Consider the following 26,874-nt stretch of genomic DNA (forward strand, 5'->3'; position numbering starts at 1 on the left):
GGTCTTTCCTTCTTGTTCACATTTGGAGGCAGTGTCTTTTACCTTGGAGCCAAAGAGTGAGGTTCCATCAAAAGGTGAAGATTTAAATGGTTCCTTAAAAATCACACAAGAGCATCCAGGCATGTCTCCTAATAGAAATGTTTGAACCTGCCACGCACAAGTTACCTTCCGCAGCATGGGAGATTAACCTCATGGACAAATTACATATTGATTGAAGTGTAGCCAGCTGTGAGGAAATGGTATTCCCTTCCTCAGAGGACATGGATCCCTAAAGAGATTTGGGGACCTTCTTGAACAAATCTCTCTGAAGTCTGGTAAAATGTGCCAAATAAGTCAGTGACCTTAAAGCAAAGGTCGCTGATGCATAGACACACTTCCCAAACCTATCCTGCACCCTAATCTCCCTGTTAGAGGGGTGGACAGAGGAACACTGTCCTGCTAGTTCCTTTCTCCTGGCTGCTACAACAACCATGGCATTAACCGGCACTCATTTACTCTTTAATTTCTCCAAATCTTTTGAATTTCTAATACCATGATGGGAATGGACCCCATTTCTAAGTCAAAGTATGATTAAAGTTCATGAAACTAGTATTGTTTCAATCTTTGATGTCAGCAAGAAGTACTCTTTGCAGCACCAGCAGTGTTCCCAGTAATAACTCCTTCAGCAATTCATATGGAGCTACATGTATGGGAAAAATATCTAAATACGATTGTATTCTCTTTTTTATAAGACCCATTGCTCCTACCACTATTGGAACTGTCTGGGTATCTTTCTTCCACATTGCTCTAGTTTCTGACTACAAATCCTTATGTTTAATTACTTTGCGTCTTTCTGTACGCAGGACACTGTAGTCACTAGGTGTAGCAATTTCAATGATCAGTGTAGATGGTCTTTTGGAGGTGCAAGGATTTTGTCTGGTCTCTTGGGAAAAGGCCAGACCTGAAAGCTTCCAGAAACACTGATTCCTCTTGGGAAGGGTTATTCCGGAGACCAACCACCTCTTTGCTTTAAGGAGTTCCAAGATTTCTCCAAAGGGGGTGATCGGGGGGACCCTTCCCCATCATCACAATCACTGTCTTCAGTGACAGACTCTTTTGGGGAGTCTAAGTGCCTCCTCTTGCATGTTCTCTTCTGAGGGACCTACCTGGTGGGATACCCTGGGGAGGTATCGGAAGAGATGATGACACCCTGATGAGTGGACTGGATGCTAGCTCGGACTGGCTTTCCCAGTGGAAGGGATGATCAAGGCTCAGGATGCAAAACTAAAGATAAAGAAGACTGTTCTCTTGTTGCAGAGAAGACTATCTCCAGTGCCTAGAAAGCAGAGTGCCTGGGGGAAGTAGAAACAGATGGATCCGACAATGGACCCTCTCAGATCATTGGCTCCAGACTTCCCAAAGACATCCACCCAAAAAGGGAGCCAGAAATGAACTAACTTTGAGGCTCTGACAGCTTCAGATTCAACTCCAAAGAACCCAGAGCCAGCATAGATACTTTGGTTCTGAGAATCCTCTGGCTCTGAGATATTTGGTGGTGATCGACTCATAGAAATCATCAGACTTGAAGAAAAGATGATCTTCGGATCCAAGGAAGATGCCCCCAAGGTTTTTGGATCTGATGTCTTTGAAACTGAAGGATGGATCGGAGAAGGAGAAATTAAATGAAGACTCTTAGGACCCAATGGGGATGGAGCCAAAAAGACTCCCATTTGAACTGCGTCCTGAGGAACTTCCGTATCATCCCATCCACGTCTGTTTTGGATAGGCTCCTGGAGGATCAATGGGATAAAACTATTGAAGAGGGACTAGAATGTCTTCTGGATGACTGTTCAAGGAACAGAGATGGTTGAAAACGATATGCCCTGAAAGAAAATAGGTAGCATGGATATAAGGGGCATCTTTCAATTCTTGGCTTCGGATCCAAATTAGTCAGATCGGACTTTTTCAAAAATTTTGTTGGTGGCTCAGGTGAAGGAGCTGTAGTGAAAGTCGAGGTCGAAGGACTATCAGGAGACCTTTTACATGAATCCTTGTCCTTTACAACAGAGTTGCCCTTTTGTTTTGTTTTTAGGGGTTTGAGCCCTAGCAGCTGGAGTAGAGTGTTTGAAAAGAAGATGGCCCCTTAGGACAAACATTCTTCCTGTCAATCAATGCTCTGTAATTAAAGCCTGCACAAATGTCACAATCTATTTCTAAGTGTTTTTGGCCTAAACAGCACACATTTTGTGTGGATACCAGAGTTTGGAATCTTGTCCACAAGAAACATTAAAAAATAAATAAATAAATAATAAAATAAATAAATTTTTTTTTACAAAAAGAAAGAAAAGCCCACCAACAGTGGTATTAAGGGGTACTATCAAAAGTACAATAAGGGGAAAGGAAGACTACCAATGATGGTACTGAGAGGTACTCAAGGAGAAAGAGACTAGGCCATTTGCAGAGAAAAAGGATGTAATAATAAAAAGGGTACAAGGGAGCTATACAGAGACATCTATAAATGTGTAAGAAGAAACTAAAAGGAATTAAACTCACTTAAATGAAAAACTAGCAATCAAATAGCTCCTGAGAGCTCATAATACATGTCTACTTGCAACGGCACTAACTGAGATCGTAGGTACGTTAGATTGGTGGGGCATTATGGCTAAAGGGAGGAATTCAAGAGCTCAAGAATCCTATGATCTGGAAGAAGCAGCCCAGTCAGATCAGAGAGTCAGATCCGAACCCAACAAATGAGGAATGAATGAAAATAGACAACAGATTAACTCTTTTTTCAAGTGTGACCCAGGAATACTAGTCTGGACAAATGTCTTGCTTCATGTCACAAACTAGGAAGTTTTCATGTCAACATTTACCACAATAAACCACGTTACAAGTTTTACTTCTGCTTCCAGAGTAGTATATAAAATATTAGTACTTTTGTACAGTCAGTGAAAGTTCTCTATATCATAAAAATATATCACTTACTCTTTAAGCTTTAATTTGTCATCTGTAAGTTTTTCTCCTCCAAAGGTCAGGCTGTATGTTCTCCACACGTACCTCCTGAAAAACATCCCAACTTGAGTTCCATTTTTCTGTTTGAATTTCAAACGATGTCTAATACACCTAATTAAGTACTCATTTTTGCTTACACAGACTATGTTTATGAAGCAATTTCTTTCTCTAGTCAATACGTGGTTCTACGAGCACAGCACTGTTTGATGCTTAACAAGACCGTGCTATTGATGAATAGGAAATGTTATGGACTTTACTCAGATTTGTAAATTGTCACAGACTTTCTTGTTAAAATCTGGACAACATAAACATAATAGTATGTAATGCCATATGTCTAGACCCCCTGACAATAAAGGCAAAGCAAATAAGTTTACTACAGACTGAAAATTAACACAACTTTGGGCAATGTTTTCCCCCTTTCCCAGGGTTTTCTTCAGGATTAAATCAGTACAGTTGCAACTTGTACATAATAGCAACAAATCAAGGAAACTCCTACACCAGCCTACATAGTTTCAACTAAACAAAAAACAAAAAAGAATGATCCAACCAGTGTACAAAATGCAAATAAAAAAATACACAATATACTGTTCTCACACCCAGGTATAAGATCCCAACAATTTTTTTACAAAGCATTTTATTACAGCTTAAGAGCTTTTGTTCTAAAGAGAACTTCATCAGAATCTGATTACATTAAAACAGACAAAAGTTTAAATAATAAAAGAGTAATGACATCACAACTCGTCAACCAATCATCTCCAAACATTAATTAATGACAGCTAGAACATTCACCTACCAAACAACTGCTATTAAACAGTATTTATACATTACAAATGTAATAAACAATACAGTTTCAATACATTAAAATATAAAATCCATAAAACCAAGAATAGTAACTGATTAGCTTTTAAAGTCAAAATACTGTTAATAGAAAGTTTATGATTAAGCCCTGACCTAATAGCAGCATTCAATTTGCTTTGCCAAAATAATTCCCTCGCCTCCAACCTATCCTGCTATAAACCACATCTCTTACCTTTTTGTACCTCTTCCAGGATAAAAAAAATATTTTTTTTAAATCCTGAGAGGATAGAGAGTATTTGAACAAAGCATTCCTTTCATCCTACTTCCTGATTGCTAGGTTATACTCATAAATTCTTAATTTCAGCTGCCTGTCTTCCTTATATAAAATGCAGAACAACTGAGACATTTGGCTAAATATATTATCCCAGCCGTGTTATTTTATACCAACTCAACAAAAACATCTCTATAATGAAATTAAATCTCTTCCAATTATAAGACTTAGCATTATTCTTTAATATGCGTTTGTACTGAAGCAAAACCATACACTTCCAAAATATAAATGCTCCAAAGAATCTCTGAACTATAACATCTCCAACATATGCCTCTTATATTTGGTAACATCTAAACCCTTGTAAGGGTTTTGATATATATTTTTACAAACAGTTAGATGCAAAAATTCTAAAGATTTTCTAAATTTCCCCTTACTATCACTCTTCAAGAGGAACCTTGATGAGTGGATGGGTAACAGAAAGTTCACACCAGGGATCACACCAACAGCACTACTAGATAGGGGCCAAGGGTACTAGCTGCTAGTACAAGGGTCTAGGGAACTACTAAAGGGGCGGTGAATACCGCACAACATGGCTGGGCTAATATATGCCTTTGAGCAGATAGCCCAGTACCAACCTATGAACCTATAAATCTAGGAACTTATCTAGGGATAAGACATATTCCCCTCCATGGATCATCTGTAAGATCTTTAACCATTCACTCCATGCCATTTTTAATTTTTGCACTTTATTGACTGCGGTGGTGGTGCTGCGGTAGCGTTGTCGCCTCACAGTAAGACGTTGTCCTGTTCGATTCTCAGCTAGAGCGTCTTCTGTGTGGAGGCATGCGTGAATGGGCGTACCTTCGTTGAAGGTTGTGCGTCAGGGATGGCAACTCGGCACGTAAAAATCTACTGCCAATCATTAGCGGACCAGAGTTCCGCTGTGGCGACCCCTAACCGGGAAAAGCCGAAAGACGCAAACAAATTGGCTTTTCAAATCTAATATTGTCTTACATGCCCTACTTATTACTCTTTTCCAATCTGACATTTTCTCTTTTGGTCTCAATTATAAAATCTACTATTTTGGTTTAACCAATTTACTATCCAGCCTCCCTATCTTACTTTAACTGTAACATTAGATCTGTATGCGAAATGGTCACAGTTCAATAACACAGAAGTTTGTCTAGCATCATCCAGGTTTATAATCTTATTTCCTTTTTATCATCTGCTGCCAGAACCTCTGTTCTTTCTTTTCCAAATGCTGTGCCTTTCTTATTACGATATACAGTATAGCCGTGTCATTTCATTTTCTAAAGGTCTAATTTCTTCCAAAGTAATAACTTGCTTACTAATTTTATGTATATAAAGCTGCACATAATGCTCTTTATATTCCTATAGTAAATATGTCAAATGCCTATGTGTGGTGATGGGTATTATGCCTGTCATATGCTTCCATTTGGGCATATACTGAGAGCACTGAATCAAATATATTATCTAAGCTGTGTGGCCTTATCGTATGCCTTCATGTCTGAAGTCTCAAACCACCCTCCCCCTTTACCAATTATTTTTATTATCATTTCCCACTGCAATCACTCTTTCTCTCTTCTGTTATCATTTTTGATGGCTCCATATTAAATGCTACTTTAGATTTTAAGCTGAACACTTTTGTTGCACTTTTCCTTTTAGGCAGTGAAAATCTGATAGTGCACACAATGTGTGCACAGGCCTAGTCTTTTTATTTTCCCTTTTCTGTTTTAAAGGTTGCAATTACTCTCGAGTGCACTCTTGCACACTCAAACCAAGTTTTTTCTTAGTTAGATGCCACACTTTAACAGATCCCCATGGCCTTATTGCTTTATTTTTAACATATATCACTGTATTTTCAGCTTAGCAATTACTTTATGTTTCTCATTCTACTTAGGTTTTCAGTTGTGTATGAATATATATATACGTTATGTTCATTCATTCACACAAATGTGATGAAGTATTTATCTGAAATGAAAGTGATCTTTGTTAAAAGTTGTATATGTATTAATATTTATTCTTGAAGATGTATAGTGGTAGATCTTTTTGTTAGTCATTTTTTTAGTTGGTTAGTTTCTTAATCAATAAAATTTTGGATTAGGTGGTTAGCCTATACAAAGTTTTAGTAAACTGGTCTTAGATTGTAATTTGTCTGTAGCTTTTCAGTTTCAGTTTTAGGTAGAACAGTCTCTGTCTACACTATGGTGTTAAGGGGGAAGGGGGATTTGGTTAAAGGAATCATTTTAATGCTTTTATTGCTCTTTACAGAACCACCCTCTGTAACTACTCCCTTGCTCCAAACAACTTGAGTATATATAAGTAAGGAATGTTTTTAATGCTTTACACTATACTCAGCTAGGATCGCTTGTCTGTATGTTTCAATAAAGTATATTCCATTTTTAACTCAACTGTGGACTACCTATAATTTTCTATTTGAATATTTTGTAGCACGTATTTTACAGTTACATTTTACAGTTCGATTTTTATTAAGTGAACTAAGTGCATAACATAATTCAGGAAGTGAACATCACGCCCTCCACACTGCGAAGTTTTGAAGTTTCTTATTCTTTTTTTAACATCCAAGAAATCTATCATTTCATTTCATTTGAGTACTTCACAGTGAAACTAAGAAAGCTCACAGTATTCTGCAAATACTTTGCAAAATCTGTCAGCATATCTTGCGGACCTGTCCATATAAAAAAGGCATCATCCACAAAACGAGTATAAAAGAGGATGAACCGATGAAAAATATTCTGGTCAATCAACACATACAGAGATTCCCATAAGCCTAGTAAGGAAAATGCACTAGGGTAGAATCAGCGATTGCAAAGTCATCCCCAGTGAAACAGTCGCTACAATTGGTTGCAGGCAGTGGTCAGAGAAGGCTCTAAGGTCAACAAAAACCAAGCTGAAGACCTAGAAGTTGACTGGAGAGAAAGCACAACAGTTCAAGGAATTACTCTGGGCTCTAGCACCTCAAGAACAAGAAGAAACCGATGGAGTTGAAGAATGTCATCGCCTCAAAACAGCATGTTGAAGACTACATAAGAGGTATGCGTCTGAGCCACGTATGGAAATAAGGTACATAAAGAAAGCTGGTGCTGGAAAGCAGAAGCTCAGGAAATAACTAAAATGAAGGAGGAGTGCAGGAAAAAGGGGGAGACAGAAAACGTGGACCAGGCTAGGAAGGAATACTGGCTGGCTAACAAAGAGGCTAAGAGAGGAGTTGCAATAGCAAAGCACAAAGTATCAGAGGCAACAATTTCTGTAAAGTAATTCAGTGGATGGCACAAAGAAACTCTATTAGGTTGAAAGATAATTCAGAAAGATAAAGAAGGTAGTCAGAAACCCTTCATAAGGAATGCAAGCAACAATCTGCTCACCAGTCCATAAGACATCAAAGACAGATGGAAGGAGTACTTCCAGCAGCTTCTGAATGAAGAAAACCCCATAGAAGATGTACTGCTGTAGACAGTCTACAGTGAAGGAAGAGGAGAAGCCCAACCTAGAAGAAGTAAGAACAGCTCCAAGGAAAATGAAGTCAAGGAAAGCAACAGGCTCAAATGAGGTCACATCAGATATGACCAAGATGTTGGGTGAGATAGGGAAGAAATGATTGCTAAGGGTGCTCACAGTAGTATGGAAAGACAGGCATATCCCAGGTGAGTGAAGAATAAGCATACTACTGTCAGTGTTCAAGAACAAAGGAGGCATTCACAACTCTGGGCAGTAAAGTGGTATCAAACTCATATCAAGCTGCATGAAAGTTCTGTAGAAGGTGACTGATAAATGAATACAGAGAGTAATAAAAAGTAAGATGGGAGATAAGTAGCTTGGATTCAGATCAGGATGCAGTACAACTGACCCAATGTTTGCAGTGAGATAGATACTAAAGAAGAAGAACATAGAAATGAGGAAAGAGTCCAAGTAGGCATTCCTAGACTCGGAGAAAACATTTAACAAGGTCCCAAGAAAGCTGATCTGGGTAGTCCTGCAGTGGTACAAAGTCCCAGAAACATTGGTAGAATCAGTACAAGCTGTATAAAAGGACACAATGACTCAAGTACAAACAGTGCTCAGTCTCACAGAGGAGTTCCCAGATGGAGTGGGTGTGCATCAGGGTTCAGCTCTGAGCACACTGTTGTTCATACTGGTGATGGACTACATTAGCAAACAGATCAGAAGGGACAAATCAACAAAGTCACTGTAGGCAGATGATGTGGCATTACAGGCAGACTCCGAGCAAGGACTTCACCAAAGGGTAGGGTAATGAAATGCAAAACTGAAGGCACATGGGATGAAAAGGAGTACAGATAAGGCAGTTGGATGCACAGGGGAATTAGAAGTTGTTGAAAATTGAAACAGAAGGGAAAATAGTGAAGGTTAACAGCTTCAAGTACCTGGGAAGGGGTGGAAAGGATAAGGGAAGTCAGAATGAAAAGATCAAAACTAGAACTGGAGGGGCTGCAGCCAACTGGTGTAGACCGTCAGGGTAGTGTGTGAATAAAGAATGCCAAAGGAGCTGAACAGTAAGGTATACCAAACAGTAAGAGGAATTGGAAGAGACAGGAAGAAGGCAGGAGAAAATTAGTGTATCCATCAAAGAGATGGACAGATTATGTGAGAGAAGACCAGGCATGCCCACTGAAGAAGGTAGGAGAATGGCAATGAATCGAGAGAAGTGGCAGCAGTTCACAGGACTCCCTGACCTCATGTAGGGAAAAAATACGAAAAGGGGTGTTGATGAAGATGATGACGAAAGCAATGACTAAGGAAAGGAGACAGGGCTTACACGTGCAACCCTGGCAACCTGAGTTCAGGAACGGACTTGTGTCGCCAGTAGGGCTGGCAGGATGTTGGGGGTTTGAACAGAATGGTGCGGATGATGGCCAGCTCTCCAATTCCAAGGTGAGGAGGAGAGTGACAGGGGAAACCCCATGCATGCACAACCTCTGATGGAGACGAGGAACCTCATAGGACATCTCAGACCAACACAAGGGGCAGCAATAACATCCTGAGGTCACTGCATTAGTGGTCTCCACAGATAGGGTCATTGATCACCCACCTCAAGAACGATGGTTCCCACACTCCATTCTCCCCAATATATCCATTGCTTCCTGGGCCTAAACAATGAGTACTGTTGAGGCTGACTTCCAGAGTAGTCACAAAGCTTGGAGAAGGGTTACAGTACATGCAGTGTACCCAGGAAAAAGTAACGGGGGGATTCAGGGACAAGACAGTTAAAGGCAAGGAAGAACAGCTTATATCAGAAGGGGGTCAGGAAGAAGCTAAAGAAAAAAAGATTTAATGTCTCAGTTTTTCTGAAAACATACATACATAATATTCCTCATACAAATACAAGATAAAACCAGTTTCATGTTGTCATAACGTACTGTTTGTCCTTATTTTTCAACTTCCCTGCTTCAGCTGTCTCCTACTCAACTCCCACAAATTCCTAGCCTTGACTTGTCAATAAAAGAAGCACCCATTCTCTTGAAAAAACAAAATTTTCAAGCAAGTTTCAAGTTTACTTCTATTGTTTTAGACCACAATTTTTTTACTCTTCATAAAGGCAGTGACCTGCAAGAACAGCATCCTGGTACACTGTTGCAAGATTAACAACAATACTTCATATCTCTGGTTTCCAGCAGAGTTAAGCAACAATATCTTTACATGTCCCCGCTGGAGATATTCAAATACTCACTTTTACATTGGCCTCCTATGACAAAAGTCAATTATTAAATTCAGATTGCCAGTATTATGAAAAAAGAGGCACTCTGCTTGCATGCCATTACTTGTTTGAAATTCATAAAGCAGGTTAAAGTTAATTTTGCTAGGGATCATTAGCAGTTGTGCTAAACAGAAAGGAAAGCTCCTCTCAAATGCACTGAAAAGAAAAATATAAAGTGCAAATTATGGCAAAACAAAATGCAATGCAAACGATTCAAAAAATGTTTGAAGACTGACACAGATTAATGCAATTAAAAACTAGCATAAGCATTACTCAGCTGAAAAAAAAGACTGCAAGCAAAGTTATATAATGAGGGGGTATGAACTTGGACTGGATATGACAAGCATGACAGGAAGACTAATCAGATGACAAATTAATGCAGGGTGGTGAGCTTGGGAGAAGGACCACCTAGAAAAGCATTTTCTTAATAGGATAAGAAAACAACAAAAATGACGACTGCCATTAGGGAAAGGAAATGGTTAAAGCAGGAAGTGCAGAGACCCCCTGATCTCAGAGAATGTGATGCATATGAGGCTTTACCAGAAAGGCTCATCCAGACTCTGCTACACTTTGCTGTGAAGGAAAGGTTAGTTTGCTTATATTTTTTGTATTACTGTATTGTCTTTCTATATTTTGAATACTGCAGTTTGTTTTCTTTACCTTGTGTTTTGCTTGCATTCTGTTTTAACAGCATATTAAAACTTCAAAAGAGACCACAGCTCTCTTTGTTCTGAGTCAGGCAGAATTTTTCCCGCTCTCCCACCCATTTAAGTTGTCTTGTTAAATACCACTGTCTTTCTAGTTGCCCGCCTCTTATGTTAATCTGACCATATATCTCATTTCTCTCTACTTTCACTGGCTTATGTGAGTAATCACAAAATCATCATTTTGAAATCCCACCCTTCAATTATTTAAATTTATTGGCCATCCTACAGTATTTCATAGTACCAAATTACAAAAGTGACCACCCCTTTCAATCCATCTTGATGTTTTAAAAATAGTAACTCTCCACTAAACCTTAACTTTTAAATAGGCAAAACTCAAGTTACCTACTTTCACATCTAACTCTAGTGCACACTGCAGAGTGCATTCTTTCAATCTTACCTTTAAGCATCCCTGTGACTAGCACTTTCTCTAATACCTGCTGGAAAGCACTAGGAAGCCTTAAACTCATACAAACACTGAACTCTCCTTGTTAATAAGGAGAAATTAATAGTAGGCACTAAACAGCCTATAATTGCAAAGTACCTTGCTAAGGAAACAGCTCCTGTACTTTACAAAGAAGAAAAAAAGCCCCAAACCAGGCATGTCCAAGGGTCAGCTTCGGTGATTTCTCCTGTCCACCTGGTGAATCTGGGCATACTGGGGCAATGCAGCAATTGCCTCATGTACACAGACAACCCTCTCCTCCTACCACCCAACACTACAACCTGTGAGAGATGCACTTACATAGGCAAAATGGAAGCAAAGCTCTCTCCACCCAAGATTGTGCTAAACAGTCAAGAGGAGAAGGTTAACACCCACACTACACCTCAAGCAACACATAGCCTTTCTACACCAGCACCCACATATAGCAACACTAAATCCACATATGCAGAGGCCCTTAACTGTAACCTGCCCAAGCAACAAAGACCTCTGAAGCTGAAACGCAAACAAACACCAATCACAACCAATGCGTCACATAGTTCACAACACCAGTGTGCCACCCAGCAACAGCCCTTAAGGCAAGACAATGTACCTAACACTTTAGTCATAGGTGACTCTATAGTCCGGCACACTGATGTCCCTCTCACCAGGTTGAATAAGGAGAAAATTACAGTCAGCTGCCTGTCGGGTGCCAGGATCCATGCACTCAAGTCACTCCACAACAAGTACAAATATGACTCTGTCATTGTCCATGTTGGAGTGAATGACCCTGGACTACATGAAAAGAGACATGGAAGAGCTCTCGGATCATGTGGCCCAGGCAGGAGCCCTGAGTAGCATCCTGCCTTCGCCCAGAATGATACCACAATATAAGGATAAAATGATTGACTTCAACAATTGGCTATGGTGTCATTCAAAGGGATTCAGTATCTGTCTGCCTGGGATGACATGATTGACAGACCACGATGCTTTGCCAGAGATGGTCGGCACCTGTCTGGGATTCAGGTTACTGGCCTATAGTGCCTTTTTAGGCAAACTTCAAAGGACAAACCACCACCGTAACAGGTACAAGCATGCAAAATCTGAAGGTAATGCTACTCAATGCTAGAAGTCTAAACCTCAAAATGCACTCTCTCGAGGCACTCCTAAAAATGGAGAACATCGATATCTGTGCAGTAACTGAGACCTGGTTCAAGGCTCCAGAGAGCACCCTGCAATACCAGGCTACAAAAGGTGGAGGAGTGTCAATATTCACCAAGGATATTCACACCACCAGGCTAGTTGGCCAACACAATGTGTCTGAAATTCTCCAAGTGCAACTAACACTAGGTAAGACTGCAATCCAAATTGTAGCTTGCTACAGATCCCCACCATACCCCAAGATTCTCACTACACCTTTTAAACATACTGGAAAATATTAAGATAGAACCAAACACCCTAATACTGGGTGATTTTAACTACCCTGCCATTAACTGGGAAAACTACTCATGTCCCAACACGGTTCTTGGAATTCATAAATTCCAACGCCCTGGATCAACTAATCCATAGTCCCACCAGGGCTCCAATATCCTAGACCTGGTCATTACCAACATGGCAAATCAATGCATACCTATGGTCACCCCGTCGTTAGTCAGGTCTGACCATAAGCTAATCACCCTTAACATCCACAAATCCCCCCCCCACCCCAGTAAAGAAACCACCATAAAAAACTTCTCCAAAGCCAACTTCATGCTACTCAAGTCAGAAATGACAAACTTCATGACACCCATGCAGACGGAACTGAAAGTTCAACTGCTGAATCCTACACTAAGGCACTGTACGAGCACATCCACTCATGCATGAATCGTGCCATCCCAAATAGAACCAAAATGCTCTCATCCAAAAAAAGGAAGCCAATCTGGTGGTCCCCTGCCATAAACAAACTTTACAACAAAAGGAAGAAACTTTTGCAGAAAAGAGGAAAATCCCAGGATGCAAAAAACTTCCTTACTAGCCTCAGTAAGAAACTGAGATGCCTCATAAAATCCTCCAAAGCTAGTTATGAAAATAAAATTGCCAAAGATTCCAAAGACAACCACAAAGCATTCTATAACTATGTCAAGAATCTAAATGGCAATGCTCAGATCTGCTCTGAGCTAAAACAGAATGGCAATAAATATACTGATCCAAAGGATAGTCAATATCGTGGCAGATCGATTCAGTGCCAACTTCACCCCCCTCTCACCCCCTAAATGGCCCATCTCAATACCGGAAGATTGCCAAATTCCAGTAATAACGGCCACACAGGTACAAAACGCACTCTCTAAAGCCAAGAATACAGCATCCATGGGACCAGATGACATCCCAGGCTGTGTACTACATGAACTACAATATGAACTGGCACCTCACCTAAGTGTCATGTTTAATCATAGCCTCACCTCAGGTGCCCACTGAGTGGCGCAGAGCTACAGTTATCCCAATCCACAAGGGGGATCCACCTTGGATCCGGAAACTACCGCCCCATCAGTCTGACAAGCCTTATCTGCAAGGCCATGGTATCATGGAACTTATAAACAAAGACATTGGCAACCTTCAAACACTGGACCCCACCCAGTTTGGGTTTGTGAAGGGCCGATCTTGTCTCCTGAACCTGATTGAACCTTGACTTTGAATCAGTCTCCAGAGCCATGGACAAGGGTAAGGTGGTCCACACAGCCTATCTAGACCTTGCCAAGGCCTTTGACACCCCCACTCTGGAATCATAGATAAACTTACTAAGTTGGGCATTAATCCCTATGTCACCCAATGGGTTGCTAAATGGCTTACTGATAGAACCCACACTGTAAAAGTAGCCGACTCCAAATCCAGCTCCAGACAAGTGACAAGTGGAGTACCTCAGGGTTCAGTCCTTTGTTTGGCATCTACTTCTCTGAAGTACAGGTCAACACTAAAGACTCTGCAAAGTTTGCAGATGACTGCAAACTGGGAGCCATTATTGAATCCCCAAATGATGTGGATACTCTACAAAAGGGCCTTACAGAAACAGATGTTGGTGCCAGAGCCATGGGCTCAAGCTCAATGCCAAGAAATGTATTGTTATAAAACATGTATCCATGAATTACCATATAGGTGGCAGTACACTAAACACAGAAAGTGTGATAAGAGACTTAGGGGACACAGTGGACAGTGGTCTCACCTTCCGATAACCACATACGCCACAGAAAAGTTGGGAAATATGTGGGGCTTTTCATCCAGAAAAAGGAGGTCATTGTCCCACTGTACCCTCATTAGACCCATTATAGAATACAACGCCCATTTGGTATGTACCTCTCAAGACATCTGCAACAACTGGAAAGGCCTCAGAAATACCTCACTAAAAGAATCACAGGCCTAAAGCAGATGCCCTACACTGACCACCTTAAAACTCCAGCTATACTCTGTACTCAGAGGCGATCTCTGCTTAACATACAAGGCCATGTCAAACCCAGAGCTGTTGGACATGCTACACTTAAAGAAATCCCAATCCCTCAGAGCTACACTCAGGGATCTAAACCTTGTCATCACAATAAACAAAACATGCTGGAGGGATAGGTTCCTGACCCAGAGACTCCCCAGACTCTGGAATAGATTGCCCATACATGTCAAGCAGAGTGCCTCTTTGGACCTCTTCAAGAGGAACCTTGACGATTGGATGGGAGAAAGGAAATTCACCCCAGGGATCACGCCCTGCTAGACAGGGTCCAGGAAAGTAAATAATGTGGGAAGAAATAGCCAGGCTGATAGCCTAGTACCAACCTATGAACCTATGAACCTATGAATATAGAATATCAGCAAATGTTCTTACACAACCCAGTCATCAACATCAAAGGTTACAGCACAACAAATATGTCTTATGCTTACACATGGTCAATGTGCTACAGAAAAAGGCTCAAATGAGAGTCCGAAAAGACATTAAAAAAACTTTACCAGCTAATATGTTGTATTCCTCCTTCACGCTGCTGCTTCAGCTGAACATATCTCTGGATTGCCTTTTTGAGGTCCAGAACTGTGGCATTCTGTACAACAACAACAGCTGCAGACGTTAAAAATATTTATTTATAACAAACCTAGACCACATAAATCCAACAAGTGAAACATTTTACAAAGGTTGACTTTGTTTATACAGTATTTTTGAAATAATTAGGTGGTACACTGAAAATGCACATCTTCTGGGAAAAAATTAACAAAAAGAAGAAATAAAACAATTCAGTTCCTTCCAGAAAATTTGATTCTTGTAAATTCAGTTCTTGTTTTGAGAATATTTGGGTCTTGCCATTTTCAGTACAAGCAGTATCTCTTAACATATGAGAAATTACACTAATTCAAAGAAATAAAGCTATACAGTGTAGTAGCTATATTTACCTCTAAAATGTTTAACTTTACTGCATATTACAAAAATCACAGTAAGACAATGAGCTATCATATCATCAAAGCACCAGGTATTAACAAATGATCAGCAAACTGCAATAATTCAAAAATAAAATATGTGACCTTGGTTCTGTAAATGCTCACTATTTCAGTAAACAAGTTCTTACACTATAACAGACGTACTTACCATAATGTTAGATCTACTTGTAAGCTTCAGGTCTTCCTTTTCAATAGGACTGATGCACTCTGTACATGCCCATCGTGACACACATCTTTCCCAGGTTAGTACTTTTTCTCCTCATACCTATTATTCCTTGCACACGTTTTCTCCATTTCCAGTTTCTGAGCTACTACAAGGTCAGCAGGGAGTAAGAAGAGAGAGAGAGAGAGAAACAGAGGGGGAACAGGATTTGATAGGCATTCTTGGGTCTGTTTCAGAAAGGGCTCCTTAGACAGCCTGAATAGAGGACAGAAGGACTTGGGCAACATAATGTATTTGGCCCTTGCAACTTCTCCAAGGACGTAGGCACAGTGATAAGACCTGACTGTAGTATGACTCAAATACAATCCTTGGAGACATAAATCATATTTGGCAAATAAATTTTATTCTGAACAGGATAACAGCACTTCACAAACAGCAAATATAACAGGGCAGACTAAGTTGCAATAAAGCAGACCACATAGCAGTCTACACAGTATCCAAGAGTGTAAGGGTCATCACCATGATGACTGCCAGTTAAAAAACAGTGGCTACCTGCGAAACCCAGCCTGTGATTACCAGTCCCATGACACCATGAAAGAATCTGGTTACCCCAGGAGACAACAACGCTAGGGATTTTGACTTCTTTACACCCCCCCCCCCAAAAAAAAAAAAACAATATCAAGGACAAAAGGGAGACATTCAGGTACATATAAGCAGGCACTCCTCCAAATTTAAGCTTCAGTCTTATCACAAAGCAAATCAGGTCTAGGTCCACCAAACTACATTGTGATAGTCAGGATATAAAACCAGGGACAACCTCCCATAAAGCAAATCCAGAAGATGCTACTGGACTTACCAAAGATGAGTATCCAATAGTGGTGACAGGCTCATAGGTGTTCACTAGACTAACGACTACAAGGGCCTTTTTAAGCCTAGCCATGCATCCCAAATCTCCGACGAGTTCTGATACCCTTGATAAGTGTAAGCATGTTTCAGAAAGGACTCCTTAGAAATCCTGAATACAGAACAGGAGGAGTTGGGAAACATAATGGATTTGGCCCTTGCAACCTCTCCAAGGACATTAAAGGCACCTCTGGAGACCAAGTATAAAACCAGGGACAACCTCCCATAAGCAAATCAGAAGATGCTACTGGACTTACCAAAGATGAGTATCCAACAGTGGATTCAACATTATCAAAGAAAACATCTATACTTTCAAAGCAAAACAAGACAGGAATACTCCACAACAGAGGAGATTAGCCCAAGAGTTGACAGACCACAATCTTGGATTTTCCTAAGTTTTGAAAGTGGGCTGTTGTCAAGGTGCCTACATATCACTTCAAAGATAAAGAGTTAAGTATAAAGAAGGCTATTGTTAAAGGGCAGTATAGTGGCTATCACTGCAGGAAAAAAAATAAGACTCCTCTAAAACAGCGGGTAGCCTTGAAGGTCTATTTCTAAGAAGTCAAGAAAATGGCAGTCTCTTCCACAGAGTCACTGTGCTAGATTAAAGGAAAGTGACTCCAGAAGCTACCTTGTGTGTCATCACTGACAGAAGAGAAAAGGAAAATGGACACACTTTCACCCTACAGCGGACCTGCATATAAACATCTGGATTGAAATGGATTCACATCATGGAATCATTAAAACACAGAGCATGGACATGGTGTGTGGCAGGCAAGAAGCTTGAAGCTTCTATGAAGATAGTCTGTTATGGCAAGTGCATAACATTTTTTAATGGTTAAACAGTCTTCCGGCCCAGCAAGACAGGAGCCCCTAGCTAACTCTCTTGGGTAGTGAACAACAACAGAGTGTCTAATTTTGGCTGCAAAATACTTTGAGGAACTGATAAAGATACATCAGTGAGACTTGTATAATTTTGTACTACCACTACAAGACTGCCAACATATAAGCTGTAAAGAGCTGTTTAAATGTCAAAAACCTTAGCTGAGCTAGTTCCAAGAAACCTCAGCCTCGGCTAATGCACACAATGGAGATGAAGCCACATGCAAAGTGACAAGCTACATACAAAATAGCTACTCAGGCAGCCTTGCAGCACAAAAGAGACAAAATAAGTGAGTAAAATGTCTGCCCGAGGCCATTATCCAACTAAGCAGAAAGGAATAGTGCAGTATAGGAAGATGTCCTTCATAAACTAACAAGCACCTTAAAAATAATGGAATAGGAAGGTCTTATGGAAATCTTATAAAAAATGGGCAGCTACAAGGGAGATGCCAGTCAGTGCCTGTATAAAATGAAAATCATAGCTTATATACCCTTTCTCAAAATACATCAGAATTGGGCAGAGAATAAAAATAAGATCCCTGCTAATGGAAAACTGGCCAGGCAGGGGTCTAGGCTGCATGGACTGAAGAAAGTGACATGCAGGCAAGTTTGGATCAAGCTAGGGGTTAGCACAGAAGACAACCACACTAGAGAGAGAGAGAGAGAGAGAGAGGGAGAGAGAAAACTGTTAATTTACCTTAGCAGGGGATCTCCAAGGTGATAGGAACTGGTGTGAGTAGTGATCCAGAAGCAGAAAGTCAAACTCAGACAATATCTCAGTCAGCTCTGCTGATAAACTAAGCTGAATCGGAACTATTTGGTCTAAACCTGGTCTCCATGTTGGCTATTTAGTTATTCTTATGAAAGGGAAATGGACCTTCCCAAAGATCTGAACTCCACAGTATCTCAGAGGAGTGCCACATGGCCATGGTATACCTTTTGCTGTATATAAAAAGGTAAAACGATGTGCATGTCAGATAGGTTCATGCCACCTTAGGATAAGAGAACACACCCCAAGCCACCAAATACAGGAATCCACTGATGCCATCTAAGATGTCAGGGCTACAACCCACCATAAACTGGTGAATCCAATCAACTCTATACACTACCTACAATAAATAACACTGGACAAGCCACTCAGGGTGACAACTGGAGAGCTACATGGAGTTAAGCCTATCCAGGAAGGAGATGAGCTAGACAATGAATGGGTGGGAACACCTTTATAAGAAAGTGGAAAAAAATATTTCACAAGAGACCAATTCATAAGTAGGAGAATATCTTTACAAAGCTAAAGCCTCCTAATTCAGAACTTTGAAGCTGTTTCTCCTCTGAATCTAAAGGAGGACGGAGACAGAGAGAAAGAAAGAGAGAGAGAGAGAGAGAGAGAGTGGTGCAGGACTGACAGCTTCAAAAGGGGAACCACAGTGAGTCTGCTCTTAGGGGGATATGAGCAATCCTGAAAATGTCTTCTAAATAAACATAGTGTTGCATTCCATTCTGCAATGGTGAGGTAACACAAGGCCTTTCAATGAATGGTTCACTACTATACTGCATAGAGTGCAGGTAACAAATGATGCAGTCTCCAAGGCCAGCCCAGCCATTGAACAGCCACACAACTGAGATTACTGCTTGCCCTAAAGGATATGGAGGCCAACAGAGGTTCAAGAAGTCACAGTAGAAAGACCAGTTCCAAGCCTAACAACTGGCCAGCTATGCAAGATACAACAAGGCTACTTACTGCTGGGCCAAAACAGGTCAAGTTGGTAGCCTCTAGAACATGCAATGGAAGCCCAAAGCTGGGCAAACCATTGCCGGTCCACTAGACACCGACTCACTCAGTGCTATGGTTCTTCAGGGAAAATAGACACACTCCTTTAAATGCTGGCCTAAAAGCAAAATAACACTAAGCCTTTGACACCATCAAGGATCACAGGGTAGGAAAGCAGCCCAAAAATTCCATCTGCTCATGTCACAGAGAAATGGTATGTGGGTAGGAAATCAAAACAGCCTGCAGAAGATCTGGCCAAATCCACCAAACCAAAGCTTGGAAAGGTCGTGGAACTCCATCCTGCAGAAGAAGGAAAACAATGACCAAATGAAAACAGACATGAGCAAGAAACTTTAAAATCACCACAGGATCTTGAAACATCTGTTTGAGAAGAAAGCATACTGCAGACAGTTAAGAAAAATGTTCTGAAGGCTTAAAAAGCTAAGAAAAAAATTCCACAAACAAGATCAAGAACTTGGCAGGAAGACCAAAATAAATCTCCAAAATGGACCAAATGTAGGCGTCTAACACCAGGCAAATTCTATACAAATTTAAAGAGGATGAAAAAGCTACAAAATAAGTATATACTAAACACAAATTACACTGAACAAGCCACTGACACAGCAAAATACCCAGGAAAGGGAAAGTGCTGCCAACAAAAAATGATCAGCAAACTAAGGTTAAATGATTGGGGGTGGCTAAAGTGGAATGTGAATGACAAACACACAGCTCAGTTGTTTTGTGGAAAAAAAGTGAAGTAACCTGTGGACACTGTGAATCTGACAGAACATTTTCGGTGGTGGGGAAACAATGGAGATGGAAGACACAAATGCAATCCATTACAAGCAGGAATATGCACAAATGTAACCAGGGAAAAACCTGGGAAAACTTTATCAACTGGGCTGAGCAGGTACAAAGCACAGTAGTCAGACTCCTCAGCAGATAATATTTTCTTTCACAAGGAAAGCATTGATAGTTACAACAAGCTGCAGTGCAAGAAAAATGGAACAATGGGCAAAAAGCTGTTAATTCTCAAGAAGTCTGGTAACTTGCACAGTCACAGACAGTAATCACTGACTTGCGATAGCCACTACTCTGCACAATCTACTGTTTTTTACAGTTCTGAATAATGTAACATATCAAATTGGAGACAGATGGGGGGGGGCTAAATGCGCTGTTCTATTTTGAAGATCCAGTTACAACCTCCATGCATGATGACCCTGAATATGAACCTGTGACACTTGCTGGCATTTATGGTTATCAGCATCAGCTCTCACGAAAATATATGTATACAAGAGACTCAGTTTTTTTCCATTCTCCTATTCTGTACATTAAGTCTGACTAGCGGTGTTATCCCCTGCAACTCTTCACCCTACCCAGAGTACTTCAACAGCTCCTCCCCAGATGATCCTAGCTGTAAACCCCTACTGGTTGGGCCTCTGACTTCTCGGAAGACCGAGTCTGGATAACTAATTCAGGAGTACAGGGAGCAAGGACTCCAATGGCAAAGGAAAGGGCTGTGATGATGCAGATGGCTGGTCAAAAGCCCTAAACTAAGGAGAGATGTGCAATGACATTGCACAAGACTTGCATTCATACATCATGAGTTTGTCTGTAAGTCTCCCATTTATCCTTGGGTGGTCTGCGAGGGGCTTGGTCTATACTAGAGGTCACAGAGGCTGCAAGCTATCCTCAACCTCCCCAGCATGACATCTGGTCATCAGCTGCAGAAACATGCCTGGCATAATATTATTGCTCCGATGTCTTGACATTTGGCTTACAAATACATGGGATGCCAGATGGCTTCAGACTTTTCTCAGCAGTGAATGCCACTCTGCGCTGCCAGTCCCCAGATGGCTGCTTGCACTGCAAGTTAAGGGGCCTGGAGCTATGGCTAACAAAAAAAAAAATAAAAAAGGATACTGCTTTTACCAAGTTATAAAAATGTCTCAGATAAATCGGTTGAAACAATAAGAACTACATGCCATGCAGGCAGTCACCAAAAGCACAACAAATTCCAAAACAAGGCTGATACTGCCACAGTTTTCTTTTATCACAAAGTTTTAAGCTCTTGATAAATGCAGAAACCAACAGCATGGAAGTATATGTGCCATTAATCAAATGCATAATGAAACCAGGACAAAAAAACATAAATCGCAATCCAAAAGCTGCAGCTTAAGATCTTCTAACCAAAACAACAGGGGATGAAGACAGAATGAAACAATACTACAGAAATAGAAATGTCAAACACCTACTAGTAAGGAAAGTTCCTCACACAACTGTGCTGTATTATACTAACACCTGTGTCTGCATTCTTTACATATATATTCAATAAGATCAGCCTCTAAAAGCCACGAGAGACAACCAGTAACAATTTCTAAAAGTATGCTGGTATAAAACCAACTCTAGCCTTAGACTTACATTTTAAATGCACACAGAAGACCAATTTGCTGGTTCAAAAATGTAATTAGCTAGCACTCACCCCAAAAAAAGAAACTGAAGTCACTGATCCCGACAGGTCTATAACATATCTGATGGTAAACTCACAGCAGGAAACAATACAAATGATACACCAATTGGCAGATGTCTGTCTAAAGGATATCCTAATTTATTCTCAGCAAACAAAACAAAAGGTTGATGCTACTAAAATCTAGTTCTTTTAGAAACATAAGCAGAATTGTCTTCCAGGCTTCATAAAACCAAACAGATTTTTCCCACAAACTTCTGAAGATGAGAGCGCTGCAGCAACTTAAATATTTTGATTTACTGCAATTTCAGACACAGCAACATTGGCATAAAAGAAAGGTAAACAGAAAAGGCCAACGTGTTTTATATAAGACTGTACAGAGTTTCTTTTTTCTGGGGACATCCCTAGAAGGAGACCGACTGAAGAATTGCACTTCAGATCGGAGGAAACAAGTCTCTTACCCTGGCCACCCCTGGAAGGACCTCCCTGAGAAACTCCCATACCAAAAGAAGATGGCTCTCCCATGTCCGATACAGACAGTGAAATGGCTGCAGAGGACATGGCTAACCCCCAGTCCATGGTGGTGCAAGGGGCTACATCACAGGGTCCTGGGGAAACCAGTGAGTAGTCTGAAGAGCAAGCTGTGGCCACTGCAGAGTCACCAACCAATAGCTGAGGTGTAGACTGAGCCCACAGTGTGGCTATGGGCTCTTTAATTTGTTTCTTCTTATTAGGTACAGCAGGAGGGGGAACCACAGGACTAGTAAGGATAGCCCTACCCTGCCAAGGGAGAAGCCGGTTTTGTTGGTAAGCACTACTGGAATAAGTCGGTTGGAAAGTAAGTTGTCATTTATGTTCACAAGCAGTACATACCCTTTCACTTCCCTAAACATTCCCTTAAATATCAGACAAGTAAATGTACAAGCAGTACACTTTAATCCCCCACAATTCAGAAGTTCCCTTTCACAGAAAGCATAGCTGAATTAAGTAAATTGTCAGAAAGTGAACACAAGCATTGATACACACTTCTAATCCCTTTAAATATATTAGTCCTTCAATTCACCCATAAAAATTAGAAAAGCATCACATTTTCCTCACAAAAAGTGACCCAGGCCTAGTTAATTAGCTACGAATCCCTTGTCTGATACGATCTTTCCACTAAAAAGTTAACAAAGTAAATTGATGTTATTCTTAGAAGGATCTATGCCAGTTGATCAAGTTTTCAAAAACTCAAAATTCATATCAGAGAGACAATATGACTGGATTTCTGAAACTCAAACATGAAAAAACAAACAAAAAAACAAACACAAAATCCGTTTTTACGGTTTCTGCACTCACCCACACCCCCATTTTATATATATATATATATATATATATATATATATATATATATATATACACACACACACACACACACACATATATATATATATATATATATATATATACACATACATACATATACATATATACACCAACTCAGAGACAGCAATACATTGAGGAAAACGGTAAATTTCCCGATCCTCACTATACCGCAATCTCCATTCAAAAGCTTCGGGTTTTCAGACATTCAATCATATCGTCTTGCCGATATGAATTTTGAGTTTCTGAAAAATCGATCAAGTGATAGGAATCCTATTAGAAAGATCCAGTCCTAATCCACATCAAAAAACAGAAAAAAAAATACATACTTTCTGTTGGGAAGGGTTCCCCCAAAAGGGACATGCCTGCCAGAAATGGAAGATCAAAGCCAAATATTGATCTTGTGAAGCCCAGTGGTGCTCTCTAGATGGGGGCAAGAAGGTATCAAATTCTCTCTGTGGATCTTGAGGCACAGCAGCCTGGGAGTATGTGCAGAGGGGAACCACAGACTTTTGAAGACTGTCCAGCCATTATATACTGGGCAGGATTTAGCCCTAATGGCTATAAGGCTACTGCAGCAGTGAAAATGATGAACATTTAAAGCTCATGAAATCAGTATTGATTCAGTCTTTGATGTTAGCCAACAATACTGTTCTCAGCAGCTGCAAAAGTGCCCAGAATTGCCTCTGTCTGCAATTCATATGGGGTTGCGTGTGTTGGTAGCATATTTAAGTATGATTATAAATTATTTTTTATTAAACATTTCACCTTCTAATTACTGCTGGAACTCTGTGGGTATCTTTCTTCCACACTGTTCATTTCAACTTGCAAATCCTGGTATTTTAAAATAAGGCATACTCACTGTACACAAGTGAGTGCATTTTTTTCTAAGCATCGCTTTGAAACGTTATAGTTCAAACAGCACATAATGTTTAGAACTATTATATACTGTACAAAATATGTTTTAAGAAAAATGCACTTCAAAAGCAGGCATTTTATGGTTGCAAGTAGCAACAACTGAAATAAAGTGTCCCTTTCTGATATGCAAAGGGGCAGTATTCTGAGAGCGGAGTACATTTTTTAAGTGACAGGTGTGTGTGTGTGTGTATGTGTGTGTGTGTGTGTGTGTGTGTGTGTGTGTGTGTGTGTGTGTGTGTGTGTGTGTGTGTGTGTGTGTGTGCATAAGGTCCAAGTACAAAATATAAATTTCTGGCCTACATCTCTGTCATGTTGTCTCTCTCGCTCTGCAAGACACTATAATTGCTGTGTGAAGCAATTTCAATGATCAACTCTGTTCTTGTCTTTTTGGAAGCACATTTAAGTAAATTATCAATCCTTTTTTTATCAACGTTTCCCCTACTAACTACTGCTGGAACTGTGTGAGTATCTTTCTTCCACACTGCTCTCGTTTCAGCTTGCAAATCCTGACATTTTAAGATGTTGTCTCTCTTGCAGTGGAAGTCACTATAATTGCTGTGTGAAGGAATTTCAATGATCAACCCTGCTTTTGTCTTTTTTATTTTCTTGGACTACTTTATCTGGTTTTCTTGCACGTATTTTTTGAATTGCTGATAATAGATGATCCCATGTGATATAAACTTCATCACTGTTGATAACGCTCTGTGAAATATTTAATGTTCTGACTAAGATGAAGCTGTTTCTCTGAAAATGTGCTTAAGGGATTACTCTACTTGGGGCTGTGTACCTAACGGATTAAAAGCAAGCACATCCTCCGCAAGCACCATATTACATTAAAATCGATTATGTAACCTATCACAGAAACCCCTTCCTTCAATCTGATCAAGACTGGAGTATGCCTCCTAAATTCAATCTTTTTCCTTTCTCAGGAACAAGGCATCCCGTTTAAAAGTGTGCATGTCCTCTTCTATGTACAAATCCCTGCTAGAATTTCCATTGCTGTGTCTCCAGTTCACCTAATAAGTAACAATGCATCTGCAGTAGTATTCTTTTGTTTTTCCAGCTTAGTAACTGCAGTCAAAACCATAATTTCATTCTTCCATTTTGTTCAGTTAAAGACTTGGAGATTATTCTTCTGAACAACCAGGCTGCACAAATTACACACACATGGCTTACAGCAGCAAAAAATGGGTGTACCTATTGCCAAAAGGTCAAAAGACTACTGCACAAATCTCACAAAGTGAGGGTGTGCAAAAAGAGTTATGTACTTACCATAACTTAGAACCAGTGCTATCCAGTGTCATTATTCATCACTGATGGTCTTGGATCTGACCTCAAATCCGAGCTGCAACTGATGGACAGATCCAGAGCTCAAGCTCCTCCCCTTCCCACAATCCCCACTGACCGGTAACCCTCAGATAGAGTTTGCTGAACAAGAAAAGGCAGCACTCTCAGCCCAGGAGGCTAAACTACCCCAAAAGAAAAACATAATTTCAGCTCTGCCAAATCACCAAAAGGAAGGGAATGGAGGGTGGGAATGAGATGAATAATGACACTGGACAGCACAGATTCCAAGTTATGGTAAGGATGCAACTCTTTATCTGATGTTATCTGTGTCATTATTCACCACGGCTGGGTCAGAGTCCCCAACTACTATGAACCCTGTGTGGCCTCAATGAAGGATATGCCAGAGCACAGAGGAACCAAAGGAAGCCCAGTTCCTACACATTAAGTCCAACTTATAGTGTGAAACAAAGGTGTGGGGATTAGACCAAGTAGAAGCAGCACAAATCTCATACAATGAAAGTTTAGCTGAAAAGGCTGAAGACGTAGCCACAGACCTAGTAGAGTGGGCTTTAACTGGGCTTTAACTTCCTGCTATCATAAATGTAGGAAATACAGCTAGCAATCCATCTAGAAAAAGTGACCTTAGAAACTGTCAGACCCTTTCTGGCCTGAGAAAAAGGCAACAAAAAGCTGGCCCAACTTCAAAAATTCTTCAGTCATCTTAAGATAAAAACGTGGTTGCCTATGGACATTTAAGCAATGTAAAGCATATTCTCCCTTATTAGAATAATTAGGGAAGAAAACTGGTAACTGAATAGATTGGTTCATGTTAGCTTCTGAAGCCACCTTTGGAACGAACAAAGGATTTGTCCTGAGGGATACCCTATCCTTGTGGACGACCATAAAAGGGGGCTTAATGCTGAGAGCCTGCAACTCAGAAACTCTCTTAGCAGAAGTAATGGCCAATAAGAAAGCCGTATTCCAAGACAGAAACTTAAGATGACGGGATGCAGCCAGTTCAAAGGGCTTTTGAATCGAAGACTGCAACACCAGAGTTAAATCCCATGGTGGGGAAGGATCCTTGATGGGAGGTCCAAGAAGGAAGACCCCTTTAAGAAAGGCTTTACATAGTTTAGAAGAAAAGGTAGGGCGCTCATTCAAATGGAAATTAAAGATGGCCTCCAACTGAAGCTTAATCATGGAGAAACTAGCACCTGCCTGAAAAAGAGAAGCCAAGAACAGCAAAATACCATGGGGCCGAAAAAAGATCCAAATCACATTATCTGGCCCAAATAGAAAATCTTTTCCATTTACTGGAATACACCTTTTTCGTAGATGGCTTCTGAGATGCCAAGATAATACTTCTCACCGGAGAGGGAAGCCTGGACTGCGAAAGGATCACTTGAACTGGAAGAACCAAGCAGTTACACAAAGTGTCTGGAGGTTGGGAAGGGGAAGCCCCCAGGGGTGGGAAAATAAGATCTATAAGGGGATCCAATATCCACAATGGATATTTCAGATGAAACCGAAGAAGAGAGAGGCATGCCTGCCAAGGCCAAAAGGGGCAATGAGGATGAGAGGGGTCTTCAGGCAGTGAGCTTTTTGCAATACCTTGGGAATTAGAGGGAGGGGAGGGGGAAAGCACAGAGGAATCCTGACGGCCAATCGTGAACCAGAGCGTCCCTGGTTGACTCCCCTGTCAGGGGGGATCAGGGAAAAATAGTTGCTGCATTTGTGG

The 26,874-nt window shown here is 40.6% G+C and overlaps 1 protein-coding gene across 10 annotated transcripts in view; it reads right to left on the minus strand.

The window, feature by feature from the left end:
* SNRNP25 (small nuclear ribonucleoprotein U11/U12 subunit 25) overlaps window positions 1-26,874 on the minus strand; it is a 426,702-nt gene that overhangs the window by 196,235 nt on the left and 203,593 nt on the right. For 9 of the 10 annotated variants that reach the window (XM_044089460.1, XM_044089462.1, XM_044089461.1 and 6 more), the window contains 2 exons: window positions 14,907-15,012; window positions 2,965-3,039 (listed from right to left, as the gene is read on the minus strand). In XM_044089460.1, coding sequence (XP_043945395.1) covers window positions 2,965-3,039; window positions 14,907-15,012 — 181 coding nt within the window. The remainder of the gene's footprint in view (window positions 1-2,964; window positions 3,040-14,906; window positions 15,013-26,874) is intronic. The other variant, XM_044089464.1, reaches the window with a different exon arrangement.

This window comes from Protopterus annectens, chromosome 12.part0 (genome assembly GCF_019279795.1).
Source record: "Protopterus annectens isolate FY-2018-M chromosome 12.part0, PAN1.0, whole genome shotgun sequence".
In the NCBI taxonomy this organism is placed as follows: Eukaryota; Metazoa; Chordata; order Ceratodontiformes; family Protopteridae; genus Protopterus; species Protopterus annectens.